Source organism: Lepidochelys kempii, chromosome 16 (genome assembly GCF_965140265.1).
Source record: "Lepidochelys kempii isolate rLepKem1 chromosome 16, rLepKem1.hap2, whole genome shotgun sequence".
Taxonomy (NCBI): Eukaryota; Metazoa; Chordata; order Testudines; family Cheloniidae; genus Lepidochelys; species Lepidochelys kempii.
In genome coordinates, this window is record NC_133271.1 from 4,252,354 (window position 1) to 4,280,042 (window position 27,689).

Sequence of the window (27,689 nt, forward strand, 5' to 3'; positions counted from 1 at the left end):
TAGACATGGAGCCATTGATCACTACCCGTTGAGCCCGACAATTTAGCCAGCTTTCTACCCACCTTATGGTGCATTCATCCAGCCCATACTTCCTTAACTTGCTGACAAGAATACTATGGGAGACCGTGTCAAAAGCTTTGCTAAAGTCAAGAAACAATACATCCACTGCTTTCCCTTCATCCACAGAACCAGTAATCTCATCATAAAAGGCGATTAGATTAGTCAGGCATGACCTTCCCTTGGTGAATCCATGCTGGCTGTTCCTGATCACTTTCCTCTCATGCAAGTGCTTCAGGATTGATTCTTTGAGGACCTGCTCCATGATTTTTCCAGGGACTGAGGTGAGGCTGACTGGCCTGTAGTTCCCAGGATCTTCCTTCTTCCCTTTTTTAAAGATTGGCACTACATTAGCCTTTTTCCAGTCATCCGGGACTTCCCCGGTTCGCCACGAGTTTTCAAAGATAATGGCCAGTGGCTCTGCAATCACAGCCGCCAATTCCTTCAGCACTCTCGGATGCAACTCGTCCGGCCCCATGGACTTGTGCACGTCCAGCTTTTCTAAATAGTCCCTAACCGCCTCTATCTCCACAGAGGGCTGGCCATCTCTTCCGCATTTTGTGATGCCCAGCGCAGCAGTCTGGGAGCTGACCTTGTTAGTGAAAACAGAGGCAAAAAAAGCATTGAGTACATTAGCTTTTTCCACATCCTCTGTCACTAGGTTGCCTCCCTCATTCAGTAAGGGGCCCACACATTCCTTGGCTTTCTTCTTGTTGCCAACATACCTGAAGAAACCCTTCTTGTTACTCTTGACATCTCTGGCTAGCTGCAGCTCCAGGTGCGATTTGGCCCTCCTGATAACATTCCTACATGCCCGAGCAATATTTTTATACTCTTCCCTGGTCATATGTCCAACCTTCCACTTCTTGTAAGCTTCTTTTTTATGTTTAAGATCCGCTAGGATTTCACCATTAAGCCAAGTTGGTCGCCTGCCATATTTACTATTCTTTCGACTCATCGGGATGGTTTGTTCCTGTAACCTCAACAGGGATTCCTTGAAATACAGCCAGCTCTCCTGGACTCCTTTCCCCTTCAAGTTAGTCCCCCAGGGGATCCTGGCCATCCGTTCCCTGAGGGAGTCGAAGTCTGCTTTCCTGAAGTCCAGGGTCCGTATCCTGCTGCTTACCTTTGTTCCCTGCGTCAGGATCCTGAACTCAACCAATTCATGGTCACTGCCTCCCAGATTCCCATCCACTTTTGCTTCCCCCACTAATTCTACCCGGTTTGTGAGCAGCAGGTCAAGAAAAGCACCCCCCCTAGTTGGCTCCTCTAGCACTTGCGCCAGGAAATTGTCCCCTACGCTTTCCAAAAACTTCGTGGATTGTCTATGCACCGCTGTATTGCTCTCCCAGCAGATATCAGGAAAATTAAAGTCACCCATGAGAATCAGGGCATGCGATCTAGTAGCTTCCGTGAGCTGCCGGAAGAAAGCCTCATCCACCTCATCCCCCTGGTCCGGTGGTCTATAGCAGACTCCCACCACTACATCACTCTTGTTGCACACACTTCTAAACTTAATCCAGAGACACTCAGGTTTTTCTGCAGTTTCGTACCGGAGCTCTGAGCAGTCATACTGCTCCCTTACATACAGTGCTACTCCCCCACCTTTTCTGCCCTGCCTGTCCTTCCTGAACAGTTTATAACCATCCATGACAGTACTCCAGTCATATGAGTTATCCCACCAAGTCTCTTGTTATTCCGATCACGTCATAGTTCCTTGACATCACCAGGACCTCCAGTTCTCCCTGCTTGTTTCCAAGGCTTTGTGCATTTGTATATAAGCACTTGAGATAACCTGTTGATCGCCCCTCATTGCCAGTATGAGGCAGGAGCCCTCCCCTCACAGACATTCCTGCCTGTGCTTCCTCCCGGTATCCCGCTTTCCCACTTACCTCAGGGCTTTGGTCTCCTTCCCCCGGTGAACCTAGTTTAAAGCCCTCCTCACTAGGTTAGCCAGCCTGCTGGCAAAGATGCTCTTCCCTCTCTTCGTAAGATGGAGCCCGTCTCTACCCAGCACTCCTCCTTCATGGAACACCATCCCATGGTCAAAGAAACCAAAGCCTTCTCTCCGACACCATCTGCGTAGCCATTCGTTGACTTCCACGATTCGACGCTCCCTACCTAGGCCTTTTCCTTCCACGGGGAGGATGGACGAGAACACCACTTGCGCCTCCAACTCCTTTATTCTTCTTCCTAGAGCCACATAGTCCGCAGTGATCCGCTCAAGGTCATTCTTGGCAGTATCATTGGTGCCCACGTGGAGAAGCAGGAAGGGGTAGCGATCCGAGGGCTTGATGAGTCTCGGCAGTCTCTCCGTCACATCACGAATCTTAGCCCCTGGCAAGCAGCAGACTTCTCGGTTTTCCCGGTCAGGGCGGCAGATAGATGACTCAGTCCCCCGGAGGAGAGAGTCCCCGACCACCACCACCCGCCTTCTCCTCTTGGGGGTGGTGGTCGTGGAACCCCCAACCTCAGGACAGCGCATCTCATGCCTTCCAACCAGCGGAGTCTCCTTCTGCTTTCTCGCCCCAGACATATCATCTGGTCCACTCTCCGCAACGATACCTGTGGAGAGAACATGAAAGCGGTTAGTTACCTGTGTCTGTGTTACTGGAACCCGGACATTCCGCTTACCTCTTCTGGAGGTCACATGTTGCCAAGCTTCTTCACTGGTCTCTTGGCTCCTCTGTGCAACCTGCTCTATATCTGTAGAGCTTTGTGCCCCTAGAAGCCTATCCTGAGTTTCGTCCAGGAAATCCTCAGTTTCCCGTATGCAACGCAGGGTTGTTATCTGTTGCTCCAGACCTTCAATCTTCTCTTCCAATATGGAGACCAGCTTGCACTTTGTACAGACAAAGTCGCTTCTGTCCTGTGGAAGAAAGACAAACATGGCACATTCAGTGCAGGTCACAACAGCTGAACCCCCCCCTTCCATATCACCTTCCTACTATGAGCTTCCTCAGAGCAGTTTGCAAGACGTAAGCCTCACTGGGCTCCCTCCAGGCGAACTCCCAGGCAAACTCCTGCTGTGTGCTGCTCTGCTGTCCCCGCCGCTCAGCTGGTTCGCGAAGCTCTGGCTATTTTTAAACAGCCAGGCTTCCCTGTCGCAAACAAACAGACCCCCTACTGCCCGCCCCCTGCAGGCTAGCAGCCAATCAGACACTCACTCAGGCTCTCACACTGCCCCCCCAGCAAACACACGCTCGGATACTTCCTCAGCAAGCAAGCAAACAAACACAGACTCGGATACTTACCAGTCCCAGGCAAACTCCTGCTGTGTGCTGCTCTGCTGTCCCCGCTGCTCAGCTGGTTCTCCGCCGCTCAGCTGGTTCGCGAAGCTCTGGCTATTTTTAAACAGCCAGGCTTCCCTGTCGCAAACAAACAGACCCCCTACTGCCCGCCCCCTGCAGGCTAGCAGCCAATCAGACACTCACTCAGGCTCTCACACTGCCCCCCCAGCAAACACACGCTCGGATACTTCCTCAGCAAGCAAGCAAACAAACACAGACTCGGATACTTACCAGTCCCAGGCAAACTCCTGCTGTGTGCTGCTCTGCTGTCCCCGCCGCTCAGCTGGTTCTCCGCCGCTCAGCTGGTTCTCCGCCGCTCAGCTGGTTCCTTGAGTCAAGCTATTGGTCTGCAGGTATGGTAAGAAATATGAGAGGTCTGTATTGATAAGCATGGAGCTTACAAGGTCTTTTAGGACTGTCCACATGCCCCAAGCCTCTGTGAGGTAACTACCTCTCCCCTTGTGTGCTGCTGATGTGCTCACTTCTCTCAGGTCTTTGAGGTCACTTCCTCTCCCCTTGTATCCTGAGGGACTGCCCCACCTGCATCAGGCCTCTGTGAGCCTGTATTTGGAGCGAACGTTCTCCTACTGCACACACTGGTATGGACATCGTGTGAGATCTTCCACACCAGGGGTTCTCAACCTCTTTCTTTCCGAGGCCCCCCCCCAACATGCTATGAAAACTCCACGGCCTGCCTGTGCCACAACAACTGTTTTTCTGCATACAAAAGCTAGGGCCAGCATTAATGGGAGGCAAGCAGGGCAATTGCATGTGGCCCTACACCATGGTAGCCCCTGCGAAGCTAAGCTGCTCATGCTTTGGCTTCAGCCTCTGGTGGTGGAGTCAGGGCAGCATGGGCTTTCTGCTCTGGGCCCCAATGAGGCTAATGCTAGCCTTGTTTGGTGGACCCTCTGAAATCTGCTGCTCATGGACCCCCAGGGGCCCTTGGACTCCTGGTTGAGAACTGCTACTCCACATTTTCCTGGAGGGTTTGTATCTCTTCCTGCCCTTCCCACTTTTTCCAGGAGCTAGATCACAGGCACCAGGTTCTTTCACCCTACGGCTTCCTGATTATTTTTCTCGTATTCTGAAATCATGAATACCAAGCGTTAGCCAGTATTTACATACAATTTGTGACAAATATGAACTGTGTTGCATAGCTATATTATTTCCCTTGGACAGTAAGCCAGCATCAGGGACGTATACAATTCCTACAAAGTGTGTCATAGTAGGTCAGCAAGGTCTCTGTGTGAGCATGGTATACGGCTGGTATTTGGGAAGGAAATTGTTTAGATTAAATATACAAACAACATATGAGGCTGAAATTATTATGCATTTATAATAGTGTTCATTCTCATGGGCTGGTCAGGAAAGGGCAGGGTTTATTAAGCATGCAGTCCACTTGAGCTATAGTTGAGAAGGCACATGATCTAGTAGATGGAATTTAGGAACTCCAGAGTTCCATTCTTTGCTCTGCCACTGGCTTCCTCTGGGTCAGCAGGGCAATATACATGTAGGTTACTTGAGATAGTGTATACCTAGTTAAACAACAGGAGTGTTTTGGGGTTTGGCTAACTACATCTCAGGGCTGGGGCAGGGGATTGGGGTGCAGGATGGGGTGAAGGGTGTGGGCTCTGGGAGAGAGTTTGGGTGAAGGAGGGGACTCTGGGCTGGGGCAAGGGGTTGGAGTGCAGGAAGGGGTGCGGGGTGTGGACTCTGGGAGGAAGTTTGCATTTGGGAGGGGGCTCAGGGTTGGGGCAGGGGGTTGGGGGGTGGGGTCCAGCCAGGTGGCACTTACCTCGGGCGGCTCCTGGGTGGTGGTGCAGTGGGGCTAAGGCAGGCTCCCTTCCTACCCTGGCCCTGCACCACTCCTGGAAGCCGCCGGCATGACCCTGCGGGAGGGGGAGGGGGGCAGGGGGATCTCCGGCCAACAGGACCTGTGGAGTCGGCATTCGGGGTGGGGGCAGCGTGTGGAGATCCCCTCCCCCCTCCCAGAGGCTGCAGGGACATGCCAGCCACTTCTGGGAGCGGCGCAAGGCCAGGGCAGACAGGGAGCCTGCCTTAGCCCCGCTGCACTGCTGGACTTTTAGCGGCCTAAAATCTCCCTTTTTGGCTTCAGTAGTGTCCGGGAGATAGAGCCTGATTCTGGGAGACTCCTGGCGAAAATGAGAGTGTTGGCAACCTTTCGTCTAGCTGTAGCATTTCAAGTGGAGTCAAGCCCTGAGCCCGTCATTTCTGCCCAGGATGCTCTTGGCAGGGCTGCCGGTTAGAGACCAATGGAGTCTTTGTGTTCTTCCCCTCCTCTTTACTTGACTCAGCCCTTTTATATTTCAATAGCATATTATCATACAAGGCATTTCTTCCCGTCCCTCAAGTGGTGTCCCTGGGTGCCTTATGACATGTCCACTCTCTGCATCCCAAATACCAATAGCTAGCTTCAAACTTATCAGAAACCTACCACTAGCCAGAGGCTGACTGACCCTTCAAGTAGGGTCCTGGGGAAGCAACCTGGTGTAATAGCTTCGCTGTTGTGTGTGCCCCTCCTACTGCACTCATCTGTCACATTTACCTGTGTCTAGAGTAGGGGACTAATCCATTTTTGGTAAATCCAGCGATGCTGCTGTTCAAAGAGGGCTCTCTAGGAGCTATTTCTACCTCCCTGGGTAGGACCTGAGGACAGTCTCCTAAAGTTGCACTAGTGTAATTATGTACATCTACACAGCCTGCTGCAACAAGCCTCTGAATCTGGGTTGACAGACTTGGGCTTTTGGGGCTTGTACTACCATGCTAATAATAGCTGTGTAGAAGTTGCAGCTTGGGCTCTGAAGCCTGGGCATACAGGTGGGATTCAGAGACCAAGCTCCAGCCTGAGCTGCAGCTTAAAAGCACTGTCCGCACTGTTGTTTGTAGTGAGAGCCCCACAAGCCCAAGTCTGTTGACTGGGCTCAGAGGCTCACTGCTGCTGGCTGTGTAGATCAGCAGTGCCCAAACTTTTCCTCTTGTGCCTCCCCCTACCAATAATGGAATGAGTCCTGTCTGCACACACGCCCCCCCCCCCCACGCCCCGGTGTCTGAGAGCAGAGTTGTGGCAGAGAGCAGGGGCCGACAACCAAACCATGGCAGGGAGCAGAGGCAGGGCAGCATCCAGGGACTGGGAGCGGAGCTGGGGTCACAGCTGGAGCAGAGCTGGGGGCAGACCAGGCCTGGATGATGCTCCCTCCACACCCTCCCATGAGGGCTATCCTGGGCCCCACTGCGCCCCACTGGACAGGCACACCCCACAGTTTGGGGACCATTGGCGTAGAGGTATACTATGTGAGCTCAATACTTAGTAAGGCTGCAGCTGGGCTAGGGACATGGAACAGCTTTATCTCCTGAGGAGGCCCCCTAGAGAGTGGGCTCATAGCTGGAGTTGGATTGGTGATCCCTACAAAATAGTAACTTATCCTGCCTCTCCTGGAGCATGCTAACAATTATCTGACCCTAACTGAAACCTGTTCACCCCAGAGGTGCCTGTATTTCAGTAGTAGGCAAAAGGACTTCTGTTTCTACAGGGTTTGATCCCAGAGTCCATGTGTAGCCAGATCTCCTATTGACTATAGCCGGAGTGTTGGTTGTGCTGTTAGTTACTAGAGTCTGCCATCTCAGGGTATTGTTGGATCACCAGCTGCTGTTAATCAAACATAGAGCAACAGTTCCTTGACTTTAGCAAAGCTTTTGACATGGTCTCCCACAGTATTCTTGCCAGCAAGTTAAAGAAGTATGGGCTGGATGAACGGACTATAAGGTGGATAGAAAGTTGGCTAGATTGTCGGGCTCAACGGGTAGTGATCAATGGCTCCATGTCTAGTTGGCAGCCGGTATCAAGTGGAGTGCCCCAAGGGTCGGTCCTGGGGCCAGTTTTGTTCAATATCTTCATAAATGATGTAGAGGATGGTGTGGGTTGCACCCTCAGCAAGTTTGCAGATGACACTAAACTGGGAGGAGTGGTAGATACTCTGGAGGGTAGGGATAGGATAAAGAGGGCCCTAGACAAATTAGAGGATTGGGCCAAAAGAAATCTGATGAGGTTCAACAAGGACAAGTGCCGAGTCCTGCACTTAGGACGGAAGAATCCCATGCACCGCTACGGACTAGGGACAGAGTGGCTCAGCAGCAGTTCTGCAGAAAAGGACCTCGGGGTTACAGTGGATGAGAAGCTGGATATGAGTCAACAGTGTGCCCTTGTTGCCAAGAAGGCCAATGGCATTTTGGGATGTATAAGTAGGGGCATTGCCAGCAGGTGGAGGGAAGTGATCGTTCCACTCTATTCGACATTGGTAAGGCCTCATCTGGAGTACTGTGTCCAGTTTTGGGCCCCACATTACAAGAAGGATGTGGAAAAATTGGAAAGAGTCCTGCAGAGGGCAACAAAAATGATCAGGGGACTGGAACACATGACTTACGAGGAGAGGCTGAGGGAACTGGGATTGTTTAGTCTGCAGAAGAGAAGAATGAGGGGGGATTTGATAGGTGCTTTCAACTACCTGAAAGGGGGTTCCAAAGAGGATGGCTCTAGACTGTTCTCAATGGTAGCAGATGACAGAACAAGGAGTAATGGTCTCAAGTTGCAGTGGGGGAGGTTTCGGTTGGATATTAGAAAAACTTTTTCACTAGGAGGGTAGTGAAACGCTGGAATGCGTTACCCTGGGAGGTGGTGGAATCTCCTTCCTTAGATATTTTTAAGGTCAGGCTTGGCAAAGCCCTGGCTGGGATGATTTAGTTGGGGATTGGCCCTGCTTTGAGCAGGGGGTTGGACTAGATGACCTCCTGAGTTCCCTTCCAACCCTGATATTCTATGATTCTATGAGTTGCCAGGAAAACACTTCTTCATCTATATCTGTCCCAGATCTTGTTACTGTGTGTTTCGGATGTGGGGAAGTCTACCCTTATCTGAGCCTCTGTCATGTTAAGATTCGATTACTGCGCTGTACTGCCCTTTACATACAGATGTGCCTTAAACTGATCTGGATACTGAAGTTGGTGCTTATTAAGGAGCATATCTTGCTGGGAGCACATGACATCCGTGACTCTGCATGTCGCCTGTTGTTTTTGGAGTGGCGTTTAAGGTGTTTGCTGTCAACTATAAACCCCTAAATGGCTTGGTTCCTGCTTATAGGGCTTTGCATTTCTCCTCTCCTGGGCCACAGCTGTGGTTAGTGAAGGTGCCTGAATTGAAGTCCCCTTGGTTTAAAAGAAAAGGAGATGCTGACAAGGCATTCTCTTTGAGGGCCCTTGACTTTGGAACTTATTCCTTGTGATGCTTCTTGGGGCTACCCAGGGTTCTGAGGCATCTTGCTACCACACGTCCTTAAAGATAAGTTACGCTGTCAGCTTGCTTCCTCTGTGAAAGATCCAGGGTGTCTGTCTGTACACACAGACATCTCAGAGGAAACCATTGTCCTTGTTCATAAGCAGGACATTCTCCTGTTTGTTCTTTTTTCCCCTGTAAACTCCTTTCTTGTAGACTTTTCCATCTCTTAATCGATATCTGGTTCAGTATGAATAGGCCTCCATTATGGAGCGGACAGTACAGATATGACCAGACGGGGAGGTTTAAGCATCTGTTACGTCCTGCCTGGAAGGAACCTGTCCGAGGCATGTCACCTTGATCTGCCTTGCCTTAAGAACATAATTTTTAGTATAGATACATAACTTCTTAAATATTATAATCATTGCAAAATGTATGCAAGGATGATGACCATTAGTAGAGACCTTACATGCCACCTTTGGTGAAGTATTAAGTATGTGCCTTCTGCCAATTGGCATCAAGAGGCCCCTGAGTCACACTCCTTCACCACCCAGGACTGAAATAGCCTAGGTCTTTGGGGAGGGAGGAACATAAGGGCTGGTATTTGTGGATGACAGTGTTTGATTTTTTTATCGCTGGTTGTTTTAAGGTTAGGGAAGTTCTTGAGTTATTTCTTTTGTGGCTGTATGTATGTGGCATTTATATGAAAGGCGCCTGGATCCTCAAACAAATGGTTTTAAAATACTTGTTATAAGTAGAAATTTAATAATAAGGAATCACAGGATCAGATCCTATACTTCACACAATCTGTTAGATCCTAAAGCGCCTTACTATGTGGTTGAAAGGAAGACACTATATAAATGTAAGAAAATTACTTTGGATGCATGAGACCAGATGTGCAGTAACTGTTACTGAGATTTCTTGCTATGTGTACAGATAGTCTTTTAAAGAATCTTCAGTTTTTGCAAGCTTTTTCCTTAATTGTTCCCTTTCTGTTCTGGCTTTAGGCTGGATTCCCAGTGGGCATAGATCTACGAACACGAGTTCTTCAGTTCGTAGAAGACAGAATGCAAACTACTATGGTAATATACTATTTTAATTGATTGGATGCAAGATAAAATGTGTGTATAAATAGCCTCCTGTGTGTTACTTCTCAGGTACAGTCAGTACTCCTGGGGGAATTCTGTGCCAAAAATAGAAAATTCTGTGCACAATATCTTAAAATTCTTTAAAATTCTATGTATTTTATTTGTCAAAATAGCACAATATAATCACGCTGGTTTCAATTATTTTGGTAATTTACTTGTCAAGAACTATGTCTGTAACAGTACAGACGAGGAAAAAAAGATTCAGGAAATGTTTTTGACAAATAGATTCCTTACTGGGAATATTAATACAGAACTTTGAGTAATAACTCATTTAAACGACAATTTAGAAATGTATCTCCTGCACCCCTCAGAAGCAGTGCAAAGGCTTGGGGGAGTTGTGGGTAATGGAGGAGCTGAAGGAGAGGGAAGTAATTGCTCGGAAGCAGCCTGGGACTGAACCTGAATGGTTGGTAGGTATGGGTGGGAGAAGTATGAAACAGGGCTTTTTTGGGGAGAGAGATTGTTAGGGAGTTGGGGAACCTCCCCCATGCTGACCCTGGCTGTCCACTAGCCTCTCCCATTCAGTCAGGCACATCTGCCCCTGTCCCATGTGTCCCTGCACTGCCACTCAACCACAGTTCCACCACCTGTCCCCATGTGTCCCTGCACTTTCCTTCCCATGCACCCCCTCCCCTGGTCCCCATTTGACCCTGCACATCCCCACCCCCGGTTTCCCTGCAGCCCCACTCTCATTTAGCCTTCTCTCTAGTCTGTCCCTCGCAACAGCTCCGTATGCCCTGCTCTGTCTGTCCCCCCAATATCGCATCTTCCTCACCTGAACTCACAGCCACATTGCTATGAGAAAACCAGCCTCTGCTCTCTCCCTATCAGCTGCTGGCTGCTACAGTGAGCTTGCTACCCTCTGTTTTGGTTCCACAGCAGCCCCTGTTGAGTGAAAGATGCAACTGCAGTGCCTCTCTGACAGAATGTATTTTCTGTGGAGAAAAAAAAATCTGTGGGGTACCTGAATTCTGCACATGTGCAGTGGCGCAGAATTCCCCCAGGAATAAGTCAGAGCTTGAGTGGGTTATGTGATCTCACATTACTGCAATACACGAAGTGGAGTTTTCACCCCATGTGCTACCTATTTATTCAACTCATAGGTCCTTCAAATAGAAACAGAGGATCCCAGGGGTATGTGTGTGGGAGGGAGACTGTGCAATTGTGTAAATGTTGCAGTACTTAGTTATATCACAGTTGGGTCACTTTTTTTTTTTTTTCCTTTTTTTCAAAATGTGGATTTCTGAACATGCCCTGAATTCCACATTCACACCTTGCTGAGTGTTTGCTGTAGGATTTAGCAAAATTTTAAGGAATATTTTAATTATTCACTCTTTTTCCTAACCTCTCCCCACAGCTAACTGGAATAGTAATTGGAGCTGCAGTGGCATTGCCCCTTATAGGGATTTTTGTGTTTGTCGTTTACAGAAAGGTGAAGCAATCTAGTAAGTACTCAACTTGCTACACATGCTTTAAAACAGAATCTTCTCAGTGGAATTCCTTTACCCTAATATTTCCTTAATGTAATGTGATGGAGCCAGTGCTTGTTCTGGAGGTAATGATTCAAGCAGGAAAACAGCCTTAAAAGGACACAGAAGTTTTGTTGCATTGCTGATTGTGTTAACTGTCCAAGTGTCTGCAGTGTTCAGGAAGCTTAAAATTAGATGTGTTTAGTTTCTTTAGCATATAATAAACTCCATGGCATCACAATCAATATGTAAATAACTTGGTGTAATCAGGAGATGTCACTGAGTTTGAGTGGGACAGAGGTGAAAATTGGGGGGTCCCTGTGAGGAACAACTGATGAATCCAGTGCACAGCTATAGAAGGAGCCCAAAACTTTGGGAGAGAGGTGAAAGGCCCTTCATGGCCTTTTAAAAAATTAAAATTATAACAGCTGCTCCTTGTGTATTGGAGACATGTTAAGTTCCTTCTTCAGCTGTCTGTTGTTTGGCCTGGCCTGTCGGAGCAGAAATGGCATAAATGAGACAACATGTGGTGGATCAGAGTCCAAATTCTGGACATCATGTCTCCATGGCCATCAGGGGCTGAAAGTACTATGGAGGCAGTATCCCTGGTGGCTGCTAGGAGGGCCCTTAGTATGGTTCTTGGGCCAGCTTGGGGGCTGTTGTCAGGCTCCAGAGAAAGTCTGCTGGCTGGATTCTTAGCCCTTGTCTCTCTTGACAGATCTAGAACTCATTTTCCTTCTCAACTGGTAAACATTCCTGAACTTTGCAGTGCATTTCCCTTCTCTGCTCTCCCTGCTTTGTGTTGAAACTTAGTGCAATAAAATTTACTAAATGCACAAGTGAGGGGTGCCTCTATCAAAGGGAAAAGCAGAAAAACACCATAGATTACTGCTGTTCTGTAGTTCCACTGTCAGGCAGTGCTGACAGCTCTTGGTCTCTTTAACTCCTCTTTTTGATTTCCCTACTGTGCAACTCCCGCTCCCAAGAGCTGTCTGAGCTCATCAGAGCTTCTCAAAGTATCAGAAATGTTTTTTCAAGAGTATTAAAAACAAAAAGCAAGCCTTTTATCACCTCGATCACGAGGGTGAATGTGAACTGGACAAATCTTTAACATCTCATGCAATGTTGCTGACTTTAGGTGAGTGTTTTTTCACTGTTTGAAAATAAGGCAGAGCTGGGAATGATTTTTGGGCTTGATGGTTCAGGGGCTACATGGGAAATTCGAATTTCCCTTCAGTGAACTTCAGCTGTTTTATTTTCCTGCATCTCCTTCTGGGCTGCATGTTGTTATGGATAGGCAACTGTCATTGTACATCCTTATGCTTCAGTAGTAGCCATGTAACCAACATAGGCGTCGACTCCATGGATGCTCCAGACCCACAGAAAAAAAATGGTGGATGCTCAGCACCCAACGGCAGCACCCCCCACCCCCGATCAGGTCCTTCCCCTCCCCCAGTGCTTTTCGCTTGTCGGTGGCCTGGCTGATCAGCACTCTTCTCCCCTCCCCCCCGCTCAGCACCTTCCGCCTGCTGGTGATCAGCTGTTCAGTGGTGTGCAGGAGGAGCTGGGGGGACAGGGGGCGGAGTGAGGGTAGGGTGTGCTCAGGGGCGGAGTTGGGGTGGGAAGAGGCAGGGTGGGGCCTGGGGTAGATCTGAGGGGGAGTACCCCCTGGCACATTAGGAAGTCGGCACCTCTGGTGACCAGCATTGATCTGCCATAGCTGAGAGCTTTCTCTAGCATCTAACCATAGTCTGCTAAAGGACTCTGAGAGCATAATTGCAGTAAGCATCTTTCTCACAGACCCTGTAAGAGCAGGGCCTGCTCTAGATAAAGAAGAGCTTTGGAAATGGGAATGGTTCCTAAAATTGCCTGCCGCAGATGGCATGACTGGCAGTTGTTCAGCACTGTAGAGATTCTGCACCTATGACGTTAAAGCTGCTTGGAAAGTATGAGTGAAACATATCCTTCAGGGAGTAATACTTAGAAATCCTAATGTGTTCAGAGCTCTACCTCTCTGGGGTGGGGATGGTGAGAAGAGACTTCTGGGACTGTCCCTATTTTCTGTTCCTCTCCTCACTAAGTGTTATGATGACCTTCTCTTCTGGGAAATAAGCACTTGAATTTGGCTCCCTTTGGTCAGTGCTGCTTCCAGGACTGACTAGGAGAAGCCTCACACTCTGACTTCCCTACCATTTGTATTTTTTCTATCTCCATAGCAGTTTTTGACCCCATGATACCTACAATCAAGGTTCCTTGGAATGCATCCCATAATCAACTACATTATGAGAGAAGCTGAGCCCTGATTAGGGGGCGGGGCTTCACTGACTAGGGGTCCTATAAAGGTAGCAGCCAGTCAGGCAGCGGCACAGGAGCTAGCAAACAGAGCTGTAAACAGGGGAGTTTGAGTGGGAGTTCTGTTGGAGGAGAAGGTATTTGTGTGTGTTTGGTTTTGTATTGGTAGTATCTGTATGTGTAGAGGCTTGTAGGGGCTTTGTGCTGGGAGAGAAGCTGAGCCCTGATTAGGGGGCGGGGCTTCCCTGACTAGGGGTCCTATAAAGGTAGCAGCCAGTCAGGCAGCTGCAGTGGCACAGACAGCTGCAGCGGCACAGGAGCTAGCAAACAGAGCTGTAAACAGGGGAGTTTGAGTGGGAGTTTGAAAGCGGAGTTTGTCTTGTGGTGCTTGTGTGGGGTTTGGTTTTGCTGTGGGTGGTGGTGTTTTGGTGTGGTTTGTGTTTCCCAGATTAACAGGATTTAGGTGGGAAGGCTATGACAGATTCAGAGGTGGCAGTGGGAGTGACCCATGTAGCAGATGACACAATGAAGATGACTGGATGTGGAAGCTGTGTTATGTACATGATCCTGGAGGGGGCACCTGGTAAGAGTTTTGTCTGCATGAAATGCCATCTGATAGAGCTGATGGAGGAAAAGATCAGAGGTTTGGAGATGCAGGTGGAAAGTCTGGTAGAGTTTAGGAAGGGGTTTGAGCAGATTATGGAGCAAAGACATGAGGTATCTGAAGGGAAAAGCTCAGACTTGCAGATGGAAGCAGGACTAGGGAATTCTGAGGGGAGACTGGGTGAGGAAAGTGGTCAGTGGAAGCATGTGACTAAAAGAACTAGGCAGAGGAAAAGACGGGCTAGTGAAGGAGAACTAGAGCTTCAGAATAGGTTTGCAGAGTTGGAAAATGAAGAAGGGGCTCAGCAGGTAGTCACTGAAGGTGATAGGGCAAAGAAGAAGAGAAGAGCGGTTAGTCCTATAGGAAAAGGGGAAGAGTTAATGGAGATTACACCAAATATGAGCCCCAGGAGGATACAGGATGGGTTAAAAAGGATTACAAGGGAGAATGGGAATGGAAAGAACTTGCAGCCAGAGGGAACAGGGGATAGACTGGAGAATAGCACCGTCACTAGGAAAAGGCAGGTCTATGTGATTGGGGACTCTTTACTGAGAAGAATAGATAGGCCTGTAACCAGAGCTGATCCAGAAAATAGGAGGGTGTGCTGTCTTCCAGGTGCTAAGATACGGGATGTAGACCTGAGGTTGAAAAGGATTCTAAAGGGAGCGGGAAAGAATCCCCTAATTATCCTTCATGTGGGAACAAATGATACGGCTAGATTCTCGCTGGAAAGTATTAAGGGAGACTATGCTAGGCTGGGGAGGACGCTTAAGGTAATTGAGGCTCAGGTGATCTTTAGTGGGATTCTGCCTGTTCCTAGAGAAGGGCAACAAAGGTGTGACAAGATTATGACTATCAATAGATGGCTTAGGCAGTGGTGCTATAAGGAGGGCTTTGGGATGTATGGCCATTGGGAGGCATTCATGGATAGAGGACAGTTCTCTCGGGATGGACTTCATCTGAGTAGGGAAGGAAATAGACTTCTAGGATGGAGGCTGGCACAACTGATTAAGAGAGCTTTAAACTAGGAATTTGGGGGAGATGGTTGGGAGATGTCCAGGTAATCTCCATGCCAGAATTTAGCATAGAGTGGAAAGAAAATGAAGTAAGAGTGGATACAGCTGTAGGTAGGAGGAAGGGCAGTGTAGATACAAGTCTAATAGGTTATACTGGTAGTAAAATAACCGTGCCTAATAGGGTACAGAATGTGAGTGAGGCCAAACAGCAAAAATTAAGATGTTTGTACACTAATGCAAGGAGCCTAGGTAACAAAATGGAGGAACTAGAGTTACTGGTGCAGGAAGTGAAACCGGATATTATAGGGATAACAGAGACCTGGTGGAATAGTCGTCATGACTGGGCTACAGGTATTGAAGGGTATGTGCTGTTTAGGAAAGACCGAAATAAAGGTAAAGGTGGTGGAGTCGCATTGTATATCAATGATGAGATAGAATGTAAAGAAATAAGAAGCGATGAAATGGATATGACTGAGTCTGTCTGGGCAACAATTAAATTGGGGAAGAAAACTATTAGAGCCTCCCCTGGGATAGTGCTTGGGGTGTGCTATAGACCGCCGGGATCTAATTTGGATATGGATAGAGCCCTTTTTAATGTTTTTAATAAAGTAAATACTAATGGAAACTGTGTGATCATGGGAGACTTTAACTTCCCAGATATAGACTGGAGGACGAGTGCTAGTAATAATAATAGGGCTCAGATTTTCCTAGATGCGATAGCTGATGGATTCCTTCAGCAAGTAGTTGCTGAACCGACTAGAGGGGATGCCATTTTAGATTTGGTCTTGGTGAGTAATGAGGAAATGGAAATAGAGGAAATGGTTGTAGGGGATAATCTTGGCTCAAGTGATCATGAGCTAATTCAGTTCAAACTGAATGGAAGGATTAACCAAAATAAATCTGCAACTAGGGTTTTTGATTTCAAAAGGGCTGACTTTCAAAAATTAAGGAAATTAGTTAGGGAAGTGGATTGGACTGAAGAATTTATGGGTTTAAAGGTAGAGGAGGCCTGGGATTATTTTAAATTAAAGCTGCAGAAGCTATCGGAAGCCTGCATCCCAAGAAAGGGGAAAAAATTCATAGGCAGGAGTTGTAGACCAAGCTGGATGAGCAAGCATCTTAGAGAGGTAATTAAGAAAAAGCAGAAAGCATATAGGGAGTGGAAGAAGGGAGGGATCAGTAAGGAAAGCTACCTTATTGAGGTCAGAATATGTAGGGATAAAGTGAGACAGGCTAAAAGTCAAGTAGAGTTGGACCTTGCAAAGGGAATTAAAACCAATAGTAAAAGGTTCTATAGTCATATAAATAGGAAGAAAACAAAGAAAGAAGAAGTGGGACCGCTAAAAACTGAGGATGGAGTGGAGGTCAAGGATAATCTAGGCATGGCCCAATATCTAAACAAATACTTTGCCTCAGTCTTTAATAAGACTAAAGAGGATCTTAGGGATAATGGTAGCATGATAAATGGGAATGAGGATATGGAGGTAGACATCACCATATCTGAGGTAGAAGCGAAACTCAAACAGCTTAATGGGACTAAATCGGGGGGCCCAGATAATCTTCATCCAAGAATATTAAAAGAATTGGCACAAGAAATTGCAAGCCCATTAGCAAGAATTTTTAATGAATCTGTAAACTCAGGGGTTGTACCGTATGATTGGAGAATTGCTAACATAGTTCCTATTTTTAAGAAAGGGAAAAAAAGTGATCCAAGTAATTATAGGCCTGTTAGTTTGACATCTGTAGTATGCAAGGTCTTGGAAAAAATTTTGAAGGAGAAGGTAGTTAAGGACATTGAAGTCAATGGTAAATGGGACAAAATACAACATGGTTTTACAAAAGGTAGATCGTGCCAAACCAACCTGATTTCCTTCTTTGAGAGAGTAACAGATTTTTTAGATAAAGGAAACGCAGTGGATCTAATTTACTTAGATTTTAGTAAGGCGTTTGATACTGTGCCACATGGGGAATTACTAGTTAAATTGGATAAGATGGGCATCAATAGGAAAATTGAAAGGTGGATAGGGAATTGGTTAAAGGGGAGACTACAACGGGTCCTACTGAAAGGTGAACTGTCAAGTTGGAGGGAGGTTACCAGTGGAGTTCCTCAAGGATCAGTTTTGGGACCAATCTTATTTAATCTTTTTATTACTGACCTGGGCACAAAAAGTGGGAGTGTGCTAATAAAGTTTGCAGATGATACAAAGCTGGGAGGTATTGCTAATTTAGAGAAGGACAGGGATACCCTACAGGAGGATCTGGATGACCTTGTAAACTGGAGTAATAGGAATAGGATGAAATTTAATAGTGAGAAGTGTAAGGTCATGCATTTAGGGATTAATAACAAGAATTTTAGTTATAAGCTAGGGACGCATCAACTAGAAGTAACGGAGGAGGAAAAGGACCTTGGAGTATTGGTTGATCATAGGATGACTATGAGCTGCCAATGTGATATGGCTGTGAAAAAAGCTAATGTCGTCTTGGGATGCATCAGGAGAGGTATTTCCAGTAGGGATAAGGAGGTTTTAGTACCGTTATATAAGGCACTGGTGAGACCTCACCTGGAATATTGTGTGCAGTTCTGGTCTCCCATGTTTAAGAAGGATGAATTCAAACTGGAACAGGTACAGAGAAGGGCTACTAGGATGATCCGAGGAATGGAAAACTTGTCTTATGAAAGGAGACTCAGGGAGCTTGGCTTGTTTAGCCTAACTAAAAGAAGGTTGAGGGGAGATATGATTGCTCTCTATAAATATATCAGAGGGATAAATACCAGAGAGGGAGAGGAATTATTTAAACTCAGTACCAATGTGGACACAAGAACAAATGGATATAAACTGGCCACTAGGAAATTTAGATTAGAAATTAGACGAAGGTTTCTAACCATCAGAGGAGTGAAGTTTTGGAATAGCCTTCCGAGGGAAGTAGTGGGGGCAAAAGATCTATCTTGCTTTAAGATTAAACTCGATAAGTTTATGGAGGAGATGGTATGATGGGATAACATGGTTTTGGTAATTAAATATTCATGGTAAATAGGCCCAATGGCCTGTGATGGGTTTTTAGATGGGGTAAGATCCAAGTTACCCGGGAAAGAATTTTCTGTAGTATCTGGCTGATGAATCTTGCCCATATGCTCAGGGTTTAGCTGATCGCCATATTTGGGGTCGGGAAGGAATTTTCCTCCAGGGCAGATTGGAAGGCCCTGGAGGTTTTTCGCCTTCCTCTGTAGCATGGGGCACGGGTCACTTGCTGGAGGATTCTCTGCTCCTTGAGGTCTTCAAACTACAATTTGAGGACTTCAATAGCACAGATATAGGTGTGAGGTCTTTTTTAGGAGTGGTGGGTGAAATTCTGTGGCCTGCATTGTGCAGGAGGTCAGACTAGATGATCATAATGGTCCCTTCTGGCCTAAATATCTATGAATCTATGAATCTACATTGTGAGGCAAAAGTAACACAGGGTTAAATCAGTCCACTGACAGCTTGAACACAGGTAGCTCATCATCCAAAAAGAGTGTTTGGACAGAATAGGTTTCTTTCTTGTCATTCATTTTAAATTGTACTGACAAAAAGGAGTGGGGTTTTGGCCTAGTCTCCAACAGGAAGAAGTTGAGTTTCACATGAATTTCTGTTAATAATGTAAGTTGGATTCCAACTAGTGAGCAAGGTCAATGCACCTGCATGCTCCTCTTTCCCCTTGTTACAAACTATGTGCAGAGTTATTTGATGATTCTTTTGTGTTTCAGGACAACCTCAGCCACAAGTGCCTCAGTACAGATTTCGCAAGAGAGACAAAGTCATGTTCTATGGGCGGAAGATCATGAGAAAGGTAAGTACACCTAATGGAGAGGGAAGGGAGAGTGGAAAATAAAGATTAAAATCCAGGAAGATAAATGTGAACTCCCAGATGCCTGACCTGTTTACCCTGGTTATTAGCCCCAGCCCCACTGCATTTTTTCAGACGAGAAGTCTCTAATATGTTGGGTTGGTCATCCTGGATCATGTGTTTTGTAGTCAGTATCCTGTTAACAGGTAGTGGGTAATGCCTGATGTTTCAGAGCAAGTTCCTCTTTCCCCTTGGAAAGAATGCACTTGTCTAGTTTTGCAGGGCTGTGTGTGGAAAGGAAAGATTCCTTCCTAACTCTTATGGTTATCTCCATAGCTGTAAGGAACAGTCAGCATGGATTCACCAAGGGCAAGTCATGCCTTTCACCTTTTCACCTAGTTGCCTTCTATGACGAGATAACTGGCTCTGTCGATGAGGGGAAAGCAGTGGACATGTTATTCCTTGGCTTTAGCAAAGCTTTTGATACGGTTTCCCACAGTATTCTTGCCTGCAAGTTAAAGAAGTATGGGCTGTAAGGTAGATAGAAAGCTGGCTAGATCATCGGTTCAAAGGGTAGCGATCAATGGCTTCATGTCTACTTGGCAGTCGGTATCAAGTGGAGTGCCCCAAGGGTCAGTCCTGGGGCCGGTTTTGTTCAATATCTTCATTAATGATCTGAAGGATGGTGTGGATTGCACCCTCAGCAAGTTTGTAGATGACACTAAACTGGGAGAAGTGGTAGATATGCTGGAGAGTAGGGATAGGATACAGAGGGCCCTAGATAAATTAGAGGATTGAGCCAAAGGAAATCTGATGAGGTTCAACAAGGACAAGTGCAGAGTGCTGCACTTAGGACGGAAGAATCCCATGCACCCCTACAGACGAGGGACCAAATGGCTAGGCAGCAGTTCTGCAGGAAAGGACCTCGGGGTTATAGTGGATGAGGAGCTGTATATGAGTCAACAGTGTGCCCTTATTGCCAAGAAGGCTAACAGCATTTTGGGCTGTATAATTAGGAGCGTTGCCAGCAAATGGAGGGACGTGATCATTCCCCTCTATTCGACATTGGTGAGGCCTCATCTGGAGTACAGTGTCCAGTTTTGGGCCCCACACTACAAGAAGGATGTGGAAAAATTGGAGGGAATCCAGCAGAGGGTAACAAAAATGATTAGGGGGCTGGAGCACATGATTTATGAAGAGAGGCTGAGGGAACTGGGATCGTTTAGTCTGTGGAAGAGAAGAATGAGGGGGGATTTGATAGGTGCTTTCAACTACCTGAAAGGGGGTTCCAAAGAGGATGGCTCTAGACTGTTCTCAGTGGTAGCAAATGACAGAACAAGGAGTAATGGTCTCAAGTTGCAGTGGGGGAGATTTAGGTTGTATATTAGGAAAAACTTTTTCACTAGGAGGGTGGTGAAACACTGGAATGCGTTACCTAGGGAGGTGGTGGAATCTCCTTCCTTAGAAGTTTTTAAGGTCAGGCTTGGCAAAGCCCTGGCTGGGATGATTTAGTTGGGGATTGGCCCTGCTTTGAGCAGGGGGTTGGACTAGATGACCTCCTGAGTTCCCTTCCAACCCTGATATTCTATGATTCTGTAGTTACCAGTTTTGTAACCTGAGAGATGAGACATGATTGCCCAGGTCTTAACGTGTATAAGTATAAAACTTCACTAATAGTTCCTAAACTATCCAAAGACCCCCTTTCTGTCCCTACATTTTAAAATCCATTTCAAGTGTATGACTTGGTGACCTCCTGAGATCAATCTGTGTATGAAGTTTATTTTTTAAAACTAATGTATATGTTGTTAAATGCTGAGGTAGAGAGAGAGAGTTTAAAATGAACAATTCAGTTTCTTTGAAAAATACTCCATCCTTGTTTCTATTTTTAGGATTCTCTCTCTGTTTGTGGTCTTTTATTTTAAGCTTCCTAAAATGGAGACAGAAAACTAGTTGTGAATTAATTTGAAACTTTAGTAAGGTAAATGGAGATTTGTATTTAAAATACTTTTACACTTATCAAAAAAATGAATGAATAAACTTTTGTGTTGTCCTTAACATTCAAGCTCCTTAATGGGGCATGCATTTTAACTTGAAACTTACACGTACTGTTACATTTGGAAATAAGATAATTAAAATTACTTCATCCTTCATATGAAAAAAACTGCTAAGACCTTGGTGTGATGGTTTATTCTTGATGTCTGTTTAATCCAATAATCTTCATTAACACCTATAACAGCTCCCTACCCTTTATGTGTAAGTGATGGCAGAGACTCTTGCTATCTTATTTTTCCAGGTAATGTGTGCTTTATTTTTTAGTTCTAATCTGAATACCAGCTTGGTAAAAATGGCATTGTGGGGTTCCGTGATTGTTTTATCTCTAGGACTATGTAATCAGTGCATGAGGTGTAAGATAAATCAGGAAATGCAGAAATTAAGATTCTAACAGATGCATTACACAGGCTTTCTTGTAGGTGTGTGTATTATGGTTTTTCATGTAATGACATAATGGATAATATATTGCAATAGCCATTTAACAAGGAATAGAAAATGTGACATATGGGCATTGTGGCTGAGATCCCATTATTGTAGGAATCTTGGAGTTCTGACTTCTTTTAACTCTGCTATCTAGTGATCCTGTATCCAGAAAGTCTGTATATGGGGGAGAGAATAAATGTCTGGAGACCTGATGAGGAGGCTAGAGGTTCCATGTTACTTATTTATTATTTATATTACGATAGTGCCTGGGTGCCCCACTCATGGACCAGGACCCCATTATGGTAGGTGCTGAACAAACCCAGAATGAAAAGACAGTTAACAATCAATTGAAAAGTGTGTGTGTCTGGGCAAACAGCATGTGTGTGCAGTGTGCAGTGCATCTCTAGATAGGCAAACGCTCAGGCTTGGTGCTGATTTCTACTGCTCATGCCCACTCTGCAATTTTCAAAAGTTCCTGAATCTTAAGTTCCAGACAGACTTTATTCAAGCTGAATTGTAAATGGACTCTTCAGTGACTCTTTGAGTCTGCATGCCATATTTCAAGTTTAAAAATTCACCTGTTTCCTGTATGGGTAAAATTATAACTGTAAGGTTTTACACCACGTTCAGAATGTGCATACAACCATACCAAATTCAAAAATGGCTGACTGGATTGTCCTCGACTTTTCACACACGGATCAAACATGAGCACTTCCATCACAAAAGAATTTAAAAATAAAAAAAACACGTGAATGAGGAAAACAAGATAATAGTGGAACTGATTTTCAGGCAGAATGGTAGCACTTGTTATTAAATGACTCCTGTTATATTTGCAAACAAATTGCCCGTTTTCATACGGAAGTTTTCAGTAGCAGCAACATCCAACTTATTACTATGACAGGCTCTGGGTAAATCCACTCTTGAATGAAGTTCTTGTTAAGCTGTACTTAACATCTTTGTGTGTTTTCTGCATCAGTGATGTTTCCATAGACTTTGCCATTTTGAGACACTTTGCCAGGATTTGCCTTAGAGCTGCTTAGCTGCCTGTCTTTGGCGGTTGTTCTATTTCTGGTGAAATGCCTGTCTGCCATGACATGCCTCTCTTGATCTTTGCAGTATTGTTTGTTGCAAATGCCAGTTCTTGCTGTCTCACCATGCAGGACTTCTCAAGAGACTGGAGCGATTTCTTGCTTTGTTCATAGGGACAGTCCAGGTTTCTAAGCCTCATTCCATTCCTGAAAGGACATCCTGAGCCAATTTGGCAAATATAGGTGTTCATTCTGAGTTCAGTCTTCCTAAATGCACTTTGATCCCAATTTTGTTCTTCTGTTGATTTCTTCAAACCAGCCACTCTTTCTCCAGAACATGTGGTGGTTTTGTTTTTTTTTTCTTCCCCTACACTGGGATGGAGCGAATGTCGTATTGTTTCCTATTGACAAATGTACGTAAAGAGGACATCTTGATTTTGAAGAAACAGTTTCCTCTCTTAGTAAAGAATGCAATTCAGTTTTTTCCGTTTTTGGCTTACATTTAGCTCAATTGTGTGGTCTTCAACAGGCAAGAGAAAGCTTAATGTCCATATGACTCCATGCAAGGGGACATGGGAGCTATGAAGAAACAATCTGACTAAATACAGTAGGAATAACTGTTTGTAAAAAAATAAATATATGATGGGTGGTCTGGTAGTGCTGTCTGACTAACACTTCCCATTGTAAGATCTGGTTTTGCAGTTGCTTTTAACTTTACCATACTTTCATTGTTTGGGCTGAAGTTTTGGAAGTTGGGTATTCAGTCATTTCTGGGCAGGCATCTGGGGAAAATGTGTTGTTTTGCCTATGTTTTTAAAAAAAGAAGGCAAAAAAACCCTTCCAACCCTTTCACTGAGATGCTCATATTTGAAGGCATTTTGTATTCATATGATAAAATCACCTTTTCTTTTTCTTCTGGAAATTTAGACCTGTGTTTATTTTTATTCTTTGTCTGAAGGTATAAAGCAAGTGAAAGATACTAGTTTCTGTCTGCTATACTTCTGGTAAAGTTAAATTGCTGAGTTTCTGATTTTATGATGCTTGGAGATATTGATGGCCCAGAGACCCACTTGTCTGTTGATGGAAGAGATGAGACAGAGTCTGAAAATTCTCATTACAGAAGCATATAATGGAATTGAATTTCCTGAGGGATAAACGGGATATTTTAAAAAAATTAAAAACTAGGAAGTTTTCTTGATCTTGCAATGTTTTCATTCCTCCACTAAGTGGCACTCCAGTTACTGCATTTATTGTGCTATTTAAGTATTAGGACAGGTGTCCTCATTTATATATTTCACTAAAATGTATAAGTCTGTTCTTGGCATTGATTAAGTGTATCAGGCCTCAGTGCATCAGGATTAGTGATTGCCAGACTAATATTTACACTTTAAAAGATTACTTCTATGTTTCTGGTGCTTGCAGTTCTTGGTCAGAAATACTCTGAGGTTATTCTGTATCTCCCATCACCATTATATTAATTGCTCACTAAAAAGTACAGTGAAACTTCTCTCTAAAAAGAAAATGCCATGATGTAGCACACTGCCCTAGCGCTCATGTAGGTCCTGATCCTGCAAAGCCTTACATATGCACTTAACTTTACATGGATTCCAATGGTACCACACATGTGCGTGACTTTGCAGGATCAGGACCTTTAGAGGGTGTTGGAATTTTCTTGAAACAGATTTTTGTTTTGTTGTTTCCTGTAGGTGACAACTCTCCCAAACTCTCTGGTTGGGAACATGGTGCCTCGTCAAAGGATGCGGAAAAGAGCAAAGGTTTTGTCTTTGGCTAAGAGGTACAGTTACATTGTAATGGAGGTCCTATGCATTGCTGTGGTCGTGTATAGGTGCAATTAACTTTATGCAACAATTGTAGGAGCTCTAGTTTGGCTCCTGTGGTACTAGGGGTGAAGGACTCCTATTTGTTTTGTAAACTTAGGCCTGGTCTACACTACGAGTTTAGGTCGAATTTAGCAGCGTTATCTTGATTTAACCCTGCACTCGTCCACACGACGAAGCCCTTTTTTTCGACTTAAAGGGCTCTTAAAATCGATTTCTTTACTCCACTCCCGACAAGGGGATTAGCGCTGAAATCAGCCTTGCCGGGTCGAATTTGGGGTACTGTGGATGCAAATCGATGGTATTGGCCTCCGGGAGCTATCCCAGAATGCTCAGTTATGACCGCTCTGGACAGCGCTCTCAACTCAGATGCACTGGCCAGGTATAGAGGAAAAGGCCTGTGAACTTTTGAATCTCATTTCCTGTGTGGCGAGCTCATCTGCACAGGTCACCATGCAGAGCTCATCATCATAGGAGTCCATGCAGTCCCAGAATCGCCGAAGAGCTCCAGCATGGACCGAACGGGAGGTACGGGATCTGATCACTGTATGGGGAGACGACTCAGTGCTGGCAGAACTCCGTTCGAAAAGACGAAATGCCAAAAAGTTTGAAAAAATCTCCAGTGGCATGAAGGACAGAAGCTATAACAGGGACCCGCAGCAGTGCCACGTGAAGATTAAGGAGCTGAGGCAAGCCTACCAATAAACCAGAGAGGCAAACGGTCACTCCGGTTCAGAGCCCCAGACATGCTGCTTCTATGATCAGCTGCATGCCATTCTAGGGGGTGCAGCCACCACTACCCCAGTCCTGTGCTTTGACTCCGTCCAAGGAGTGGGAAGCAAAACGGAAGTGGGTTTTGGGGGCGAGGAAGATGATGAGGAGGAGGTAGCTCACAGCAAGGAAGCGGGGAAACCGGTTTCCCCAACAGTCAGGATCTGTTTATCACCCTGGACCTGGACCCAGTACCCTCCGAACCCACCCAAGGTGGGCTCCTGGACCCTGAAGGCGGAGAAGGGACCTCTGGTGAGTGTACCTTTGTAAATATTATACATGGTTTAAAAGCAAGTGTGTTTAATGATTAATTTGCCCTGGCATTCGCGGCCAGTACAGCTAGTGGAAAAGTCTGTTAAGATGTCTGGGGATGGAGCGGAAATCCTCCAGGGACATCTCCATAAAGCTCTCCTGGATATACTCCCAAAGCCTTTGCAAAAGGTGTCTGGGGAGGGCAGCTTTATTTCCCTCCTCCATGATAGGACACTTTACTACGCCAGGCCAGTAGCACATAGTCGGGAATCATTGCAGAACAAAGCATTGCAGCATATGGTCCTGGTGTTTGCTGGCATTCAAACAACATCCGTTCTTTGTCTCTCTGTGTTACCCTCAGGAGAGTTTTCAGAGTAGCAGCCATGTTAGTCTGTATCCGCAAAAAGAAAAGGAGGACTTGTGGCACCTTAAAGACTAACCAATTTATTTGAGCATAAGCTTTCATGAGTCCACTGAATGCATCTGATGAAGTGAGCTGTAGCTCACGAAAGCTTATGCTCAAATAAATTTGTTAGTCTTTAAGGTGCCACAAGTACTCCTTTTCTTTTTCCTCAGGAGAGTGATATCATTCATGGTCACCTGGTTGAAATAGGGTGGTTTTAGTAAGCGGACACTCAGAGGTGCCTGTTCCTGCTGGGCTGTTTGCCTGTGGCTGAACAGAAATCTGCCCCGCTGTTAGCCACGAGGTGCGGGGAGGGGGAAGCCATTATCCCAGAGAATTGTGTGGGTGTGGGTGTTTAGTTGGGTTTCTGCTGCACGTGAACCCAGAAACCGCAGCCCCTCCTTTTAAATGGCCAACCCAATGTCTATTTCGTAGGGGAAATGAGGGCGCTGCTGTTTGAAACCATTCCCACATGTTATGAAGGTTAAAGAAGCCAAAAGACTGTGGCTTGCCATGGCTGCCTGCAAGTGGAAATCTGCTGCGTGAGTGATCTTTCACACCAAACCAGCAGACCCTCAATAAGAGGCAAAATGCAACCTTGTAATGAAACCACATGTGCTATGTAATGTTAACAGCAAGGTTTACCGTGAAAGAGTCGACCCACTGTTCTATAAAATGTGTCTTTCTAACTACCACTCTCCCTTTTTTTCCCTCCACCAGCTGCATGTTTCTCCTTCCCAGAGGCTAACTAAGATTAGAAGGCAAAAAAAACGCACTTGTGATGAAATGTTCTTTGAACTCATACTGTCCTCCCACACTGACAGAGCATAGCAAAATATGTGGAGGCAGACAATCTCAGAGTGCAGGAAAATACAATATGACCGCGAGGAGAGGTGGCGGGCTGAAGATGGTTAGTGGCATCAGCTTGCTGAAAGAAGGCAGGAGTCAATGCTCAGGCTGCTGGAGGATCAAACTCATATGCTCCAGTGTATGGTTGAGCTGCAGGAAAGGCAGCAGGAGCACAGACTGCCGCTACAGCCCCTGTGGAACCAACCGCCCTCCTCCCCAAGTTCCATAGCTGCCTCCACCCAGACGCCCAAGAATGCGGTGGGGGGGCCTCCGGCCACCCAGCCACTCCACCCCAGAGGATTGCCCAAGCAACAGAAAGCTGGCATTCAATAAGTTTTAAAGTTTTAAACTTTTAAAGTGCTGTGTGGCCTTGTCCTTCCCTCCTCCACCACCCCTCCTGGGCTACTTTGGCAGTTATTCCCCTATTTGTGTGATGAATAAATAAAGAATGCATGAATGTGAAGCAACAATGACTTTATTGCCTCTGCAAGTGGTGATTGAAGTGGGGAGGGGAGGGTGCTTAGCTTACAGGAAATTAGAGTGAAACTGAGGGAGGGGGGGCGTTTCCATCAAGGAGAAACAAACAGAACTTTCACACCGTAGCCTGGCCATTCTTGAAACTGGTTTTCAAAGCTTCTCTGATGCGCACCACGCCCTCCTGTATTCTTCTAACTGCCCTGGTGTCTGGCTGTGCGTAATCGGCGGCCAGGCGATTTGCCTCAACCTTCCACCCCGCCATAAACGTCTCCTCCTTACTCTCACAGATATTGTGGAGAGCACAACAAGCAATAATAACAGTGGGAATATTGGTTTCACTGAGGTCTAACCGAGTCAGTAAACTGCGCCAGCGCACTTTTAAATGCCCAAATGCACATTCTACCACCATTCTGCACTTGCTCAGCCTATAGTTGAGCAGCTCCAGACTACTGTCCAGGTTGCCTGTGTATGGCTTCATGAGCCATGGAATTAAGGGGTAGGCTGGGTCCCCAAGGATAAGTATAGGCACTTCAACATCCCCAACGGTTATTTTCTGGTATGGGAAGAAAGTCCCTTGCTGCAGCTGTTGAAACAGACCAGAGTTC

The 27,689-nt window shown here is 46.0% G+C and overlaps 1 protein-coding gene and 1 long non-coding RNA gene across 13 annotated transcripts in view; both read left to right on the forward strand.

The window, feature by feature from the left end:
- The window catches only part of PNPLA7 (patatin like domain 7, lysophospholipase), a 439,100-nt gene that overhangs the window by 20,296 nt on the left and 391,115 nt on the right, over window positions 1-27,689 (forward strand). For 9 of the 12 annotated variants that reach the window (XR_012155226.1, XR_012155225.1, XM_073314045.1 and 6 more), the window contains exons 3-6: window positions 9,645-9,719; window positions 11,143-11,230; window positions 18,912-18,994; window positions 24,201-24,289. Coding sequence is in view for 10 of the 12 variants with exons in the window: in XM_073314045.1 (XP_073170146.1) it covers window positions 9,645-9,719; window positions 11,143-11,230; window positions 18,912-18,994; window positions 24,201-24,289 (335 nt within the window). In the remaining 2 variants the exon portion in view is untranslated. Of the gene's footprint in view, window positions 1-3,626; window positions 3,701-9,644; window positions 9,720-11,142; window positions 11,231-12,891; window positions 14,130-18,911; window positions 18,995-24,200; window positions 24,290-27,689 lie in introns of those variants that run through there. The other 3 variants (XM_073314049.1, XM_073314048.1, XM_073314047.1) reach the window with 3 other exon arrangements.
- On the forward strand, window positions 24,301-27,450 carry LOC140899142 (uncharacterized). The gene is made up of 2 exons (XR_012155233.1): window positions 24,301-25,355; window positions 26,479-27,450. It is a non-coding gene; the product is annotated as an uncharacterized lncRNA (long non-coding RNA).